General features: G+C 41.5%; 1 protein-coding gene across 5 annotated transcripts in view; it reads left to right on the top strand.

The window, feature by feature from the left end:
* Positions 1–15,466, top strand: part of jam3b (junctional adhesion molecule 3b) — a 152,372-nt gene extending 136,906 nt beyond the window's left edge. For 4 of the 5 annotated variants that reach the window (XM_072283816.1, XM_072283819.1, XM_072283815.1 and 1 more), the window contains 3 exons: positions 5,754–5,861; positions 14,956–15,019; positions 15,246–15,466. In XM_072283816.1, the coding sequence (XP_072139917.1) occupies positions 5,754–5,861; positions 14,956–15,019; positions 15,246–15,369 (296 nt within the window). In that variant the 3' untranslated portion in view covers positions 15,370–15,466. Of the gene's footprint in view, positions 1–5,753; positions 5,862–13,611; positions 13,631–14,955; positions 15,020–15,245 lie in introns of all 5 variants that reach the window. The other variant, XM_072283817.1, reaches the window with a different exon arrangement.
* Positions 15,467–16,557: the final 1,091 nt, after the last annotated feature.

Genomic DNA, 16,557 nt, shown 5'->3' with positions numbered 1-16,557 from the left:
ACAACCCTGTTATTTTTGCACCTTTCCAAAATCTGCCTCCCAATCTGCTCCTCTGCATCTCTGCTGCTACCAGGGGGCCTATAGAATATCCCCAATAGAGTAACTGCTCCCTTCCTGTTCCTGACTTCCACCCATATTGACTCAAAAGAGGATCCTGCTACATTACCCACCCTTTCTGTAGCTGTAATAGTATCCCTGACCAGTAATGCCACCCCTCCTCCCTCCCCCCCCCCAATCCCTTTTAAAGCACTGAAATCCAGGAATATTGAGAATCCACTCCTGCCCTGGTGCCAGCCAAGTCTCTGTAATGGCCACTACATCATAATTCCATGTATGTATCCAAGCTCTCAGTTCATCACCTTTGTTCCTGATGCTTCTTGCATTGAGGTACACACATTTCAGCCCTTCTACCTTACTGTCTTTACACCGTTTATTCTGCTTCTCTTTCCTCAAAGCCTCTCTGTATGTTAGATCTGGCTTTACTCCATGCACTTCTTTCACTGCTCTATTGCTCCGGGTCCCATCCCCCTCGCAAATTAGTTTAAACCCTCCCGAACCATGCTAGCAAACCTACCTGCAAAGATATTGCTCCCCCTCGAGTTCAGGTGCAACCCATCCAATCTGTACAGGTCCCACCTTCCCCAGGAGAGATCCCAATGATCCAAAAATCTAAAATCCTGCTCCCTGCACCAACTCCTCAGCCACGCATTCAACTGCCATCTCCTCCAATTCTTACCATCACTGTCCCTCTTCCTGCCTATGTCGTTGGTACCAACATATATCACGACTTCTGGTTGCTTTCCCTCTCATACCAGGATGTCATGCACCCGGTCAGAGACATCCCGGACCCTGGCACCTGGGAGGCAACAAACCATGCGAGTGTCCTTCTCACGTCCACAAAATCTCCTGTCTGCTCCCCTGAGTTTGATTGTCTCCAATGACGACAGCTCTCCTCTTCTCTGTCCCACCCTTCTGCACCACAGGGTCAGACTCAGTGCCCCTCTATTCTGAGGGTAGGGAACTGAAGAGGATGGCAGCGGTAATAGGGGACTCTGTAGTTAAGGGGACAGATAGGCGATTCTGTGAACGCGATAAAGAAACACGGATGGTAGTTTGCCTCCCAGGTGCCAGGGTCTGTGATGTTTCTGAACACATCCACAATATCCTGAAAAGGGAGGGTAAGCAGCCGGAAGTCATGATACATATTGGTACCAATGACATAGATAGAAAAAGGGAGGAGGTCCTGAAAAAAGAATACAGGGAGTTGGAAAAGAAGCTGAAAAGCAGGACCTCAAAGGTAGTAATCTCAGGATTGCTGCCTGTGCCACGCGACAGTGAGGATAGGAATAGAATGAGGTGGCAGATAAATGTGTGGCTGAAGAATTGGAGCGGAGGGCAGGGATTCAGATTTCTGGATCATTGGGACCTCTTCTGGGGCAGGTGTGACCTGTACAAAAGGGATGGGTTGCACTTGAGTCCGAGGAGGACCAATATCCTTGCGGGCAGGTTTGCTAGAGCTGTTGGGAGTGGTTTAAACTAATATGGCAGGGGGAATGGGAACCAGTATGATAGAGCTGAGGATGAGCCAGCAGGTTTACAAGTAGATGACGGGTGTAACATGAATGTAAGGAAGGACAAGCTAACGATTGGGTACAAATGCAGACAGAGCAGAGAGTTTGATTGTACCACAGAGGCAAAATTCGTAAGGGTGAAGAATGCAGGACTGAAGGTGCTGTATTTAAATGTGTTTAGCATTCGGAATAAGATGGACGAAAGTGGCGTAATTAGAGACTGGTCAGTGTGACGTTGGAGGAAATACGAGTTGTAGCTGACAGAACGTCATAGTTGGGAGCTTAATATCAAAGGATATACTTTGTATGAAAAGGATAAGCAGGAAATCATGGATGGTGGTGCGGCTCTGGTGATAAGAGATGGAATTACATCTTTAGAAAGAGGTGACATAGGGTTAGAGAATGTTGAATTTTTGTGGGTGAAGTTGAGAAACTGCAAGGGTATAAAAAACATGGGAATCATATATAGGAGTTGGAAAGGTCATGTGATAAGGGTAATGTCACAATTGTAATGGGGGTCTTCAATATGCAAGGGGATTGGGAAAATCAGATTGGTGTCAGATCACAACAGAGGGAATTTGTTGAATGCCTACGAGATGGCATTCCAGAGCAACTTGAGCTGCTCGGGGAAAGGCTATCTTATATTGGGTGTTGTGTAATAACCCAGATTTTATTAGGGAGCTTAGGAGACAGTGATCATATGATTGAATTCATACTGCAACTTGAGAGGGAGAAGCATAAGTCACATGTATCAGTATTGCAATGGAATAAGGGGAATTACAGAGGCATGAGAGAGGAGCTTGCCCAGGTGGATTGGAGAGGGATACTGGCGGGGATGACAAAAGAACAGAGGTGGCAGAAGTTTCTGGGAATACTTCACAAGCTGCAGGATAGCTATGTCCCACAGAGGTAGTTCTCAAATGGCAGGGGTAGGCAACTGTAGCTGACAAGGGAAGTTGAGGACTACATGAAACCCAAGGAAAAGGCATATAAGGTAGCAAAAGTGAATGGGAAGTTGGATGATTGGGAAGCTTTTAAAATCCACCAACAGGCAACTAAAAAAGCTATAAGAAGGGAAAAGATGAAATATGAGGGCAAACTAGCCAATAATATAAAGCAGGATACTGAAAGCTTTTTCAGTTATATAAAGAGTAAGAGGAAGGTGAGAGTTGATGTTGGGCCACTGGAAAAAATGATGCTGGTGAGGTAGTAATGGGGGATAAAGAAATGGCGGATGAACTTAATAAGTACTTTGTACTTTGCAACAGTCTTCACTGTGGAAGACACTAGCAGTGTGCCAGAGGTTCTGTGAGTACCAGTGAGCAGGAGTGAGAGCCATTTGCTATTACAAAGGAAAAAGTTCTAGGAAAACTGAAAGTTCTTAAGATGGATAAGTCACCTGGACCAGATGGACTACATCCCAGAGCCCTAAGAGAGGTTGCCGAAGAGATAATGGATGCATTGGTGATGATCTTTCAAGAATCGCTTGATTCTGGCACGGACCTGGAGGACTGGAAGATTGGAAATATCACTCCACTCTTTAAGAAGGGAGGAAGGCAAAAGAAAGGAAATTATTGGCCATTTAGCCTAACTTCAGTGGGTGGGAAAGTGTTGGAGTCCATTATTAAGGATGAGGGTTTGGGGTACTTGGAGACTAATGATAAAATAAGTCAAAGGCAGCATGGCTTCTGTAAAGGGAAATCTTGCCTGACAAATCTGTTAGAGTTCTTTGAGGTAGTAACAAGCAGGGTGGGCAAAGAAGAGACCATAAATGTCATTTACTTGTATTTTCAGAAGGCACTTGATAAGGTGCCATACACGAGGCTGCTTAACAAGATTAACATCCTATGGCATTACAGGAAAGATACTGGAAAGAGGAATGGCTGACAGGCAGGAGGCAGTGAGTGGGAAATGGAAAATGATGCTGGTGAGGTAGTAATGGGGAACAAAGAATTAGCAGATGAACTTATTGGGAACTTTGCATCTATCTTCACTGTGGAAGACACTAGCAGTGTGCCAGAGAAGGGGGGAATGCAAAGGAAAGGAAATTATAGGCCGGTTAGCCTAACCTCAGTGGTTTGGAAAGTATGGTAGATGGAATACAGTGTTGGGAAATGTATGATAACGCATTTTGGTAAAAGGAACAATAGTGCGGACTATTATCTAAATGGGAGAACATTCAAACATCAGAGGCGCAGAGGGACTTAGGAGTCCTCGTGCAAGACTCCCAAAAGGTTAATTTACAGGTTGAATCTGTGGTAAAGAAGGCAAATTCAACGTTGGCATTTATTTCCAGGAGAGTAGATGATGCTGAGGCTTTATAAGACGCCATTCAGGCCACAATTGGAGTATTGTCAACAGTTTTGGGCCCCATATCTCGGAAAGGATGTGTTGTCATTGGAGAGAGTCCAGAGGAAGTTCACGAAGATGATTCCAGGAATGAAGGGGTTAACATATGAGGAACGTTTGGCAGCTTTGAGCCTGTACTCACTGGAATATAGAAGAATGCTGGGGGATCTCATTGATACCAACTGAATGTTGAAAGGACTAGATAGAGTGGATGTGGAGAGGATGTTTCCTATGGTGGGGGTGTCCAGAACTATAGGGCACAGCCACAAAATTGAGGGGCAATGTTTTAGAACAGAGATAAGGAGGAATTTTTTTTTTAACCAGAGTAATAAATCTGTGGAATGCTCTGCCATAGTCCGTGGTGGAGACCAAGGCTGTGGGTATATTTAAGGCGGAAGTTGATAGTTTCCTAATTGGTCAGAACATCAAAGGATATGGCGAGAAGGCAGGTGTATGGGGTTGATTGGGATCTGGAATCAGCCATGATGGAATGGTGGAACAGACTTGATGGGGTGAATGGCCTAATTCTGCTCCTATGGTCTTATGGCTTTGCACCATTCAATAGGCCTCAATGAGGTCACCCCTCATTCTTCTGAATTCCAGTGAATACAGGCCCAGAGCCATCAATGCTCTTCATATGACAAGCTATTCAATCCTGGAATAGTTTGTCATCGAAACATTGGTTAAAATTAATACTTGTACCCGGCTGGAATTCCGAGAAAAGTTTATTTATTTCTTTATTTTCCTGCAAATGTCTGCAGTCTCAAGGTAGTATATAGTAACATAAATGTACTTTGATAATACATTTATTTTGACTTTGATGAGGAGGCCTTGATGCCATTCTTGGTCAGGTGTGGCCCTGATATTAGGGCAATGTCACCTGCAGTTTGTTTCTTTGGAACAAGGTCAGGCAATGGTGAGTAGGTTGGTAATAACTACATACTGCTTGGTAGTGCTATCAAAGGTGCCTTCCATCACTTTCAGACCGAAACATCGACTGTACTCTTTTCCATAGATGCTGCCTGGCCTGCTGAGTTCCTCCTGCATTTTGTTTGTGTTACTTGCATTTCCAGCATCTGCAGATTTTCTCTTGTTTGTGGTTTGATTACTTTCTTGAGACTAGATTGGGTGGTAATGAACTGGTTTAGATTTGTTCTGCAGTATTACTATTTCCCTCAGGTTTACACTACATATGCAAGTACGCTGTTAGGTTACAAAGCGGAATCTCAAGGCAAGGGTAAAATTCACATGCAATGGATGTTAATGATCCTTCATCGCTTTAAGGCAGGGGTTCCCAACCTGGGGTCCATGAACCCCTTGGCTAATGGTAAGGCTCCATGGCATAAAAAATGTTGGGAACCTCTACTTTAAAGAAAGATAAAGATTTACTTTCTCACATGTACATTGAAACATCAAAGCCTATAGTGAAATGCTTCATTTGCGTTAATGACCAACACAGACAGAGTATGTGCTGGGGGCAGCATGCAAGTGTTGCCATGCTTCTAGTGCGAATGTAGCATGCACATAACTTATTAACCCTAAGCTGTATGCTTTTGGACTGTGGAAAGAAAGCAGAGCACCAGGAAGAAACCCATGTAGTCACAGGGAGAATGTATAAACTCCCTACAGACAGTGGTGGGAAGTGAACCCTGATCACTGGACTGAACCTCCTCTGAGTTCTCTTATCTTGATATACTTTGTGAAGTACTGTATAATGTTAATCAAAAAGTGCTATAAAATATAATAATTGCATAAGTATTGCATTTTAACCATCTTTGAAATAAAAATCGTAAACTAGTTAAGTATGAATAATTTCTTTCTTTTATTCTGCAGATGACATTAATATTGCTGCGATCATTGGTGGCATTCTCATTGTGGTTCTTGTTCTACTGATCATAAGCATAGTCATCAGGCTTGCATATAAACGTGGATACTTTACAAGTAAGACAACAGCTTCACCTCTTATTTTACGAAAATAACTGCCTTTTGAAGCAAATTCAAGTTCAGACGAGAAAAGTGTCTATGCTGCTTTTGGGAGCGGGTGTAACCATTGAGCTTTAAGTCTTCACTTGTGGAGTCTTTGCCTATATGTATAGCTGGGTGCCTAAGGCTTTTGCGCAGTACTGTATTTGTCAATGTGGAGTGGAGAACAGGGTGTAAATCTGGCAGGAGCAAAGGATGTTGGCAATGGCAAGGCCGGAGTGCTGCGGGACGGGTGTGGGACAGGTGGCAGAGGAAGGGTGCCGGTCATTTGATTCCAAACAATTGGTTTATTGATCATTACAGAATGTCTCTCTGGTGGTTCCCACTCCCTCCCCTTTTCCCAACCACAATTCCCCCCTCTCTGCCCCCTTCCCACTCTCAGAATCAGGTTTATCATCACTCACATATGTCATGCAATTTGTTTTTTTTTGTGGCTGCAGTACAGTGCAATACATAAAATTACTACAGTACTGTGCAAAAGTCTAAAGCTTATATATGTGTCTAAGATTTTTGCACAGCACCGTACATTAACAATGTTTAAAATATACAGGTCCATGGATAGGAAAGGCTTTGAGGCAGAAGGGGTGAATGTTGGCAAATGGGACTTGTTCAGATGGGAATCTTGGTCAGCATGTACTGAAGGGCTGTATGTGACTCAATGAAGTTTGACTTCCTATTTTTTTGCCTGATTTTCAATTTCTCTCAAGTGCAAAACTATTTCTGTCTCAGTTTGAATATACTGAATGATTCAACATCCAGAGGTGTCAGAGGAAGAGATTCCCAATGGTTTATATACCTTTAAGCGAAATTCCTCTTTACCTTAGTCTATGGCCAACTCCATATCTTGAGAACAGCCTCCTTAAAAGAATAAGGAGAGATAATAAATAAGCTGGTAGAATGAGCAGATGTAGGGCCAATGAATTTTCATGAACACTGAGGTCATGTATTTTAGTTTTAAGAGGAGAGATGAGATAGGAAAAAGGATATTATTTTAAAAGGGGAGCTGGGGAAACTGTATATAGAACATAGAACAATGCAGCGTGGTACAGGCCCTTTGGCCCACAATGTTGTGCCGACAGTTTAACCTACTCCAAGATCAAACTAACCCTTCCCTCCCACACGGCCCTCCATTTTTCAATCATCCATGCACCTGTCTAAGAGTCTCTTAAATGCCCCTAATTCATCTGCTTCTACCACAACCCTTGGTAGAGTGTTCCATGCTCTTAGAGTTAAAAATACACGTGGACTAAGATGTTAACTGTCCTGTGTTATCACCAGTGAGATCATCAGTTGATCTGCCACCTGACTTCAGGAGTTTCGGCCCGCTTATGATCAAGACTCCCTCGAGGTGGTGGGCCAGCAGTGCTAAAGCACCATCTCCCACTGGTGAGCTTAAAAACTTGGTATCTGCCTCTATCAGAGTTGTTGGTCGCTTCCATCCAACAGATAGTCTGCTCTTCAGGTGTCTATGCAACTACTGAAGGGTTTGCAAGATATGTATACACTGTCTGACTATCTGCCCCTCTGGACATACTTGGTCCACACCCATGCTGATCCCTTCTCTGCTGCCTCAGCTACAGCCCTGCTGGTTGACTTGATCTCTCTTCTAGTGAAGCCAAGGTCACGCAGCCACTTCTGGAAAGTGAACACAATAAACCCACGGCAGCCTACTTCAAATGGATAGCATGAGACCTTCCACCCTCTGATCTTAATTCTGCATACTTGGTTAACTTGTGCTCATGGGATTCGTCAATGTTGTCTTCCCAGGGGACTGTGAGTTCACCAATAACCACTTCTCTATTGGTGTCAGACCATACGATTATATCTGGACGCAATGTAGTGAAAGCTATTTGCTCTGGGAAACTGCCTTTCCTGTCCAGGTCAGCCTTGACACACCAGTCATTGGCTGAAGAAAGTATGCTTGATCGTGAGCCTGTGCTGTACACCTTTGACTTGGAGCCTTCTTTCACAAATGATATGCGATGTTCTGTGCAGCATGGGGAATGAGATAAATTGTGCTGCAGTACTCTCTGCTCAACCGCTTCTGTTAACACTCTGTGTAAAAATCCTACCTCAATCACCTTAAAATTATGCCCCTCATATTAGCCATTACTGCCCTGGGAAAAAGTCTCTGGCTAACCACCCAAATGATGCCTCTGATCAGTTTGTACACCTCTATCAAGTCACCTCTCATCCTTCACTCTAAAGAGAAAAGCCCGAGCTTGCGCAGTCTTTCCACATAGGACACGTCTCTAATCCAGGCAGCATCCTGGTAAGTCTCCTCTGCACCCTCTCTAAAGCTTCCACATCCTTCCTATAGTGAGGTGACCAGAAAGCAATGAAAATGGCTGAGTAAGTTGAGAAAATAGATAATAAGGTATAAATTATTTTGGGTTTTATTAGTATAAGCATGGCAGGAAAGTAGTGTTTCAATTTTTTAAACAGTGATCTGGCCTCAACTAGAGTATTGTGTTCAAATCTGGGAAGGATGGGAACAGTGCCTTTTTCACCTCAGACAGTTGAAGAAGTTTGGTATGGGCCCCCAAATCCTAAGAACTTTCTACAAGGTCACAATTGAGAGCATCCTGACTGGCTGCATCACTGCCTGATATGGGAACTGTACCTCCCTTAATCACAGGACCCTGCAGAGAGTGGTGCGGACAGCCCACGCATCTGTAGTTGTGAACTTCCCATGATTCAGGACATTACAAAGACAGGTGTGTAAAAAGGGCCCGTAGGATCATTGGGGACCCGAGTCACCCCAACCACAATCTATTCCAGCTGCTACCATCTGGGAAACGTTACCACAGCATAAAAGCCAGGACCAACAGGCTCCGGGACAGCTTCTTCCACCAGGCCATCAGACTGATTAATTCATGCTAACACAATTGTATTTCTATGTTATATTGACAAGCCTGTTATACATACTATTTATTATAAATTACTATAAATTGCACATTTAGACGGAGATGTAACGTAAAGATTTTTACTCCTCATGTATATGAAGGATGTAAGTAATAAAGTCAATTCAATTCAATTCAAAGTATAAGTGAGGGTCTGGACTAGATTTACAGGATTGTTCCTGAAATGAAGGACTACCGTTACAAGGATTAGAAAGACTGAGACTGTTTTCCTTAGTGAAGTCTGAGAAGAGGAATAGTTATATAAAATGAGGGAAATGGATGGAGTGGGACAGTAGGTGGAGGGTTTGTGCTCACAGCTACAAACTAAAGGGGAAGAGAATTAAGAGTGACTTGAAGTCTTTAGACAGCATGTGATTGGAATGTAGAAAATACTGCCTGCAGACATGGTAAAGACAGGTTCCCATGGTGGCCTTCAAGGAAACACAAGAACATGAGAAATAGGAGCAGGAGTAGGCCATCTGGCCCATCGAGCCTGCCCCGCCATTCAATAAGATCAAGGCTGATCTGTCCGTAAACTCAGCTCCATCTACATGCCTTTTCCCCATAACCCTTAATTCCCCTACTATGCAAAAATCTATCTGACCTTGTCTGAAATATATTTACTGAAGAAGCCTCCACTGCTTCATTGGGCAGAAAATTCCACAGATTCACCACTCTCTGGGAAAAGCAGTTCCTCCTCATCTCTGTCCTAAATCTTCTCCCCTGAATCTTGAGGCAATGTCCCTCAAGGGAACTGGATAACTATGTGATAGAAAAAATTTTGCAAGGTTTCAGAGGAAGTTGATGTGGTGGCAGAGCCTGGTGAGTTGCTCTGGTAGACACCCAGATGAGATGGGCTACAGCCCTCCCCTCATTTTATAACGTCAACATGAACTGATCATGATACCAATTCAAGGCATTCTGCAAATTAGTTCACCAACTCATCAGATCTCGTTACTCAAACCTTTGTTTTATCTTTTAACCAATCAATTCATAGTAAAGCTACCTTTAACCACATGAACCTGCAAGCTTTCTGTTTCAGCTTGTCCCTTTCATATCCATTTGTTTTATCTACCTTGCTAGTTGCATCCTCAGAGCTCAAATAAATTTATAAGACACTATTTCCCTTCCTTAAAACATTGTAGATTCTGCATTGTTAACTGAAGAATATGGGAGCATAAGAACCCAGACACAGGCATCTCCTTTTAATTGAGGAAGGTTTGGGAAATTATGGTAAACTTAGTCATAGAACAGTACAGTAGAGAAACAGGCCCTTCAATGCATCTAGTCCGTGTTGAACCATTTAACCTAGCACTTCCCATCGACCTGCATTGGGACCACAGCCCTCCACTGCCTAGCCTTCATCAACTTTCCTAGTAACTTTCTCAAAAAACTCTATACTGGTTACACATGACCTACCAAGCACAAAGCTATGCTGACTATCCTTAATCAGTCTATGTCTATCCAGATACTTGTATATCCAGTCCGTCAGAATACCTTCCAATAACTTTCCCACTACTGACGTCAGGCTCACCAGCTTATTACACCCTGGTTTATTTTTAGAGTTTTTCTTGAACGGTGGAACAACATTGGCCATCTTCCAATTCTCTGGTACTTCACCTGTCCCTAAGGATGACTTAAATATCTTTGCTAGGGCCCCAGCAATTTCTGCACTTGCCTCCCACAGGGTCCAAGAGAACACCTTGTCAGGCCCTGAGTATTTATCCACCCTGATTTGCCTCAGGACAGCAAACACCTCCTCCTCCGTAATCTGTACAGGGTCTATGAAGTTGATGCCGCTTTGCCTCATTGCTATAGACCCTGTATCTGTCTCCTGAGTGAATACAGATGCAAAAAATACATTTAAGGTCTCCCCCATCTCTTTTGGCTCCACACATAGATTACCATTCTGACCTTCCAGAAACCAATTTTGTCCCTTGCAATCCTTTTGCTCTTAACTGTAGAATCCGTTAGGGCAACCTCATGCCTTCTTTTAGCCCTCCTGATTTCCTTGTTAAGTGTTCTCTTGCATTTCCCTTTCCCCATAAGCAACCCATTTCCTCCTCCTTGCCTATACCTGCTCTGCACCTCCTTTCTGTTAACCAGGGCCTCAATATCTCTTGTTAACCAAGGTTTCCTCAACCTCTTACCTGGTATCTTTATCTTTTATTCTGACAGGCACAAACAAGCTTTGTACTCTCAAAATTTCACTGCTGAAGACCATCCACTTACCAAGTACACTTTTGCCAGAAAACAGCCTGTCCCAACCTACACTTGCCAGATCCTTTCTAATACCATCAAAATTAGCATTTCTCCAATTTAGAATTTCAACCCGTGGACTTTGAGACTAATGGCATTGTAGTCACTGAATGCAAAGTGTTCCCCTACACAAACTTCTGTCACCTGCCCTGTCTCATTCATTAATAGCAGATCCAGTAGCCAGTAGCAGAACAGCAACTCTTTCGTTGGGACTTCGACGTACTGATGAAGGAAACTTTTCTGAAAACATTTGACAAACTCTACCCCATCTAGTCCTTTTACAGTATAGGAGTCCCAGTCAATATGTGGAAAGTTAAAATCACCTACTATAACAACTTTGTTTCTTGCAATAGTCTGCCATCTTTCTACAAGTCTGTTCCTCTATATCCCCAGTACTGTTGGGTGCTCTGTAATACAGACCCTTTAATGTGGTCATACCTTTCTTATTTCTCAGTTCTCCCACCTGGCCTGACGGAGTACTGCCTTGACATTTTCCCTGATTAGTAATGTCCCTCTCTTCCTTTAATCCCTCCTGCTCTGTCACATCTAAAACAACGGAACTCTGGGATATTGAGCTGCCAGTTCTGCACCCCGCCCCCCCCTCCCCGCACTTCATTTCATCTCCGCAACTGAGAACTTATCTATTGGACACTTGCCAACTTTAAGCACAGCAGCCAGTCACCCTGATCTACTGGGACATTGGCAACATTATTATCCTCAGTAAAGACAACCAAAAAGCATTCAATTAATATACCAGTCACATCATTGGTCTCTTTAATTGGTCCCATAATAGAATACATGTTTACTATTAACAAGCCTAGGAAAGAATTCTGAGAACTTTTTATATCAATATAACTGAAAATGCTGGTAACATGCAACAGGTCATCTACAGTAGGAGGAAGAGAGTTCATTCTTCAGAATAATGCTCCTTCAATGGAATTGATTTGAAATTCTCTCCACAGATGATTCCTGACTTAGTATTTTAGCACTTTGATGATATACATTAATGATCTGGAAGAGGGGAACGAGGGTAGTGTATCTAAGTTTGCTGATGACTCTAAATTGAGTGGAAAAGCAAATTGTGCAGAGATATAGATAGGTTAAGTGAGGTGGCAAGAGTCTCGTACATGGTGTACAATGTTGGTAAATGTGAGGTCATACACTTTGAAAACGAAAGAACAGATTATTTAAATAAATTGTAAAAGATTGCAGCATGCTATTGTGCAGAAGGTGCTTGTGCATGAATCACAAGGGGTTTGTTTGCAGGTGTATCAGGTTATCAAGAAGGCAAATGGAACATTGGCCTCTATTGCAAGAGCGACTGAATTCAAGAGCAGGGAGGTTAAGCTGCAACTGTACAGGGTACTGGTGAAGCTGTATCTGGAGTACTGAATGCAGTTCTGGTCTCCTTGCTTGAGGAAAGATATTATTGGCTTTGGAGGCAGTGCAGAAGAGGTTCACCAGGTTGATTCCAGAGATGAGGGGGTTAGACTATGAGGAGAGATTGAATCGCCTGGGACTATACTGGCTGGAATTCAGAAGAATGAGAGGTGATCTTATAGAATCAGGTAAAATTATGAAAGGAATGGATAACATAGAGGTAGGAAAGTTGTTTTCACTGGGAGGTGAGACTAGAACTGGGGGACATAGCCTCAAGATTCAGGGAGCAGATTTAGGATGGAGATGCTGTTCCCAGAGAATGGTGAATCTGTGGAATTCTCTGCCCAATGAAGCAGTGGAGGCTACCTCAGTAAATATATTTAAGACAAGGTTGGATAGATTTTTGCATAGTAGGGGAATTAAGGGTTATGGAGAGAAGGCAGGCAGGTGGAGATGAATCCATGGTCAGATCAGCCATGATTGGTGGAGCAGGCTCAATGGGCCAGATGCCCTACTCCTGCTCCTGTTTCTTATGTTTTTATTTCAGATTTCTAGCATCTAAAGTTTTATTGTTTACATTATGTTAATTGCCATTTTATTCTCATGCTTTTGTTTTTGCCTTTCTACACAGCTTACTCTTCAGCTTGGCATTCCAATAAATGCCACTTACTCACTTTTTTGGTTGATCATAGTTTTCTGTCATCCCTACTTGTAAACAGTTAAAATAAAGCAATTTGTATGGAGGTAAAATAGTTTTGGTAGTAAGTTTTAAGAACAGCAACAAAACTAGAAGGAATTGGAAATGCATCACATTTATTTACTCACAAAACAATTTCAGTCATTTCTAATGTTTACCATTGGTGAGCTCCAGTTATCCCAGTTCAGTTCTGATAATGTCAAAATAGAGTTTGCAGATACTCCTGGCAGTTGTGTGGGCACTCCCCCCCTGCCCCCCCATCAAATGCTCCATTTTGTTTGCCAGAAAGTGCACTTTAGTTGGTGAAATGGCTGTTGTAAGAGAATCATGGGAGTCGAGGCAGAGTTAATGGGGATGTGAGAGGAAAACCCAGGTTGGTGCAGGGTTACTGTTGATAGGTCCCTTTCTGTGTGGTCTGTTGTCTATGACTTTTTGGTAATTTCTGTTATTCACTGTTCTCTTCCCCCAGAAAAACAGCCTGCGAACAGGTAATTTTGCTTGTCCTTGCTTATCTATTTTACATCCAGAATACCTGTTGCATGAGATTTTTTTTTAGTCAGTTTAAGCTATGGGACTTGAACAACAATTGTAATTATATGTGGGAAGTAAAGTACCAGCTCCTTAAATGAACTACCAAAGTTCAATATATGTCCATGGTCCTATAAGTCTTGCTCCTTGACAAAACTGTCCAGCTCTTTTTCAACTTCTCAATTTCAGATAGGAACTGGAAGTTCCCAACCAAGTTAGAAGCAGTAGGACCAGTTCTCCAAAAGGTGTCAAATTTCCATGGGTTTGGAAGCATCTGAACAGATGGAAATGTCACATAGCATGGAAACAAGACTTTATCCATACTGGCCATTAAGTGGTTATCTCTTTTAACTCTCCACTCTAGGAATCAGAATAGTCAATGCTTGCTTATTTTAAAAGTTCTGAACATTTGGCCCTATCACACCTCCAATGCCATGCATTCCACAGTGATCAACTACCTTCAGGATGAATAAAGCTCTTCCTCATCTCCTCACCCATACTTTAAATCCACACCCTCTGGTTATAGGCACCACTGTGAAAGGGAAAGTTCCAATTCCAATAGCACCCTTTGCCTCCTGTCACAAATATTTGAATCCTGTAGCTTTTCACTATTTAGATTAGCCTCCCCCGTGATCTTTTGAAATGATTTACTCAAGTCCATCTACATTAGCTGCTATCTATTATCACTTAGAGGAACTGAGGCAATAACTATCACCTGTTCCTCTTGCAAGCTCAGCTTATGCACAACACTGAACTTGATTCTGGCTACACTCCTTCAGGAACAATCAATCCCACTGTTTCCCAATACCAAGCAACAGATGTGGAGGGTTAGTGCTTCAGATTGCTCAGTGATTATCGACCTGAAACATTAACCAATCTTTTCTCCAAAGATGCTGCCACCCTACTCAGTATTACTGTGGTTTTTGTATTTAATTTGGATTTCCTGAAAACACAAGATTCCTTATGAAAGTGTGGGGGTGGGCATTGGGAAATTGAAGGCCCACACGCCATGGTCTACTGCACATACTGATATTAGCAAATAATGCAGCTACAATTATTTTCTCTCATTAATTTAACTTGCAATTCAAAATTGCACATTCATATTAAATAGTTCAGCTTTTAAAAGCTTTTTGCCACTGTGGTCATTTTGTAAGTCTTTTCATGTACCTTTGAAAACAATTTAAAAAATATTAGATTAAAATTTATATATGATTAAAATGAAACATTGAGCAGACACAATTCAGGTGCAGTTATTTGGGCTTCATTAACTATGTGTTTGTTTCAGATACCAGGCTTCCTGTAAAGCTGATAGTGTTGATTATGTCAGATCAGGTCCATTGGATGCTGAGGTATGAAGAATGCAATGAATAACCAATAGCAATGGATATATTTGTAACCTTGTAATGCTTTGTTTATATGATCTTGATTTACAGAACAAGCTGTATCTCTGATGTTAAATTGCTAAATGCAACCCCATTTCATTTGAGATTTGGTAAATTTGTAAATGCCTGTGGAGGTTTTTCTTTACAAGTGCATTATTGAATCTATACAATTTGTTCTATCTCTTCTCTGCAGGGAGATTTTCGACACAAATCTTCTTTTATTATCTGAGAAGGTGAGAACAGGGGAGAAAACTCTTAAATTCACCATTGGTTCGAGCTCCTTTACACGTTTATCTAACACATCCACAGATCTGTAAGGAATTTAATACCAGAGATTTATAAGATGAAACTTTTTTTTTTGCCAAAGCTGTTAACCAATCTTTTGCTATGAAATAAAGATGTTTTATTCTCCAATTTCCATTGATTTAATGTTTAGTCTTCATGCTGGTTAGATGAACACTTAATTATCTGTTTGGAAAGTTATAGATTGAAATTGTTTTGATGCTTGGGCCAAATTATTAAATAGATCAAAATGTACTGTGCACACAGACAACAGACGGTCAAGAATGACATTGCAATTGATGAAAGGGCTCACTAAATTGGGTTGGCTGGTGGAGAAATCGTTTCGGTTGAAATCACATCAGTTCATATTGTTTATAAATACTACAAAAATTAGGGAAAGCAGTCATTGTAGATGGAATGAAATGGAATTAATTAATCTAAATTCAATGGCATTTTACATTTCTTACAAACAAGTTGGTTGAGAGCACACAGGAAATCATGGGTAGAAAGTCCTAAGAATCTTTAGCTTGATTCATTTATATACGATTGTCTGGTTTGCTTCAAACTATTGATTTAATTAACATGTATTTCAATCCCAAACAATATTTAACATAAAACATTGCAAATCTTTCTCTTTGCAAATTCAGCAATGCATACACATTTTATTTATCTATCAAGATTTTCATTTAGAATATTGATTTTGAATTTATTTCTATAATGCTTTCAATAGTTTCCCACAATTAAAAGACTTGCATTTGTCTTTTGCAAACTCATAATTTCCCTTTTAAACAAAATATGCAGTGCCAAATTTTGTGGTGCTTAAACAGCAGCAGCTACCGTCATTGGAAAATCAATGAAATATTGACCTGACAGCAAAATATCATGACTGATTGCATTGTGTAGCTGATAGGCTTTCAGATCTCTTTATTAACATTCCATTACTAAACACTAAATAACAGCAAACAATATATTTATTTGAATGGTACTGGAGTTTTTGAGTGAGGGATATTTTATGCATTTGTACCAAGGCAATGATACACTGGAAATTTTCTTGGCATGAAGTCATTTTCCATTTTATTGGTCCAAAAACCCAAATTTCAAACATTCCTGAACATTGGTAATTCTCTGAAATGCAGATTAGGGTTTTAATACATTAGAAACTCTTGTCAAAGTAGCTAAACATTTCATTTCTAGAATTCATTCTGAACTTCAAACTAAAGCTT

Source organism: Mobula birostris, chromosome 20, assembly GCF_030028105.1.
Source record: "Mobula birostris isolate sMobBir1 chromosome 20, sMobBir1.hap1, whole genome shotgun sequence".
Classification (NCBI taxonomy): Eukaryota; Metazoa; Chordata; class Chondrichthyes; order Myliobatiformes; family Myliobatidae; genus Mobula; species Mobula birostris.
This window is presented reverse-complemented; position numbering and strand designations above follow the sequence as displayed.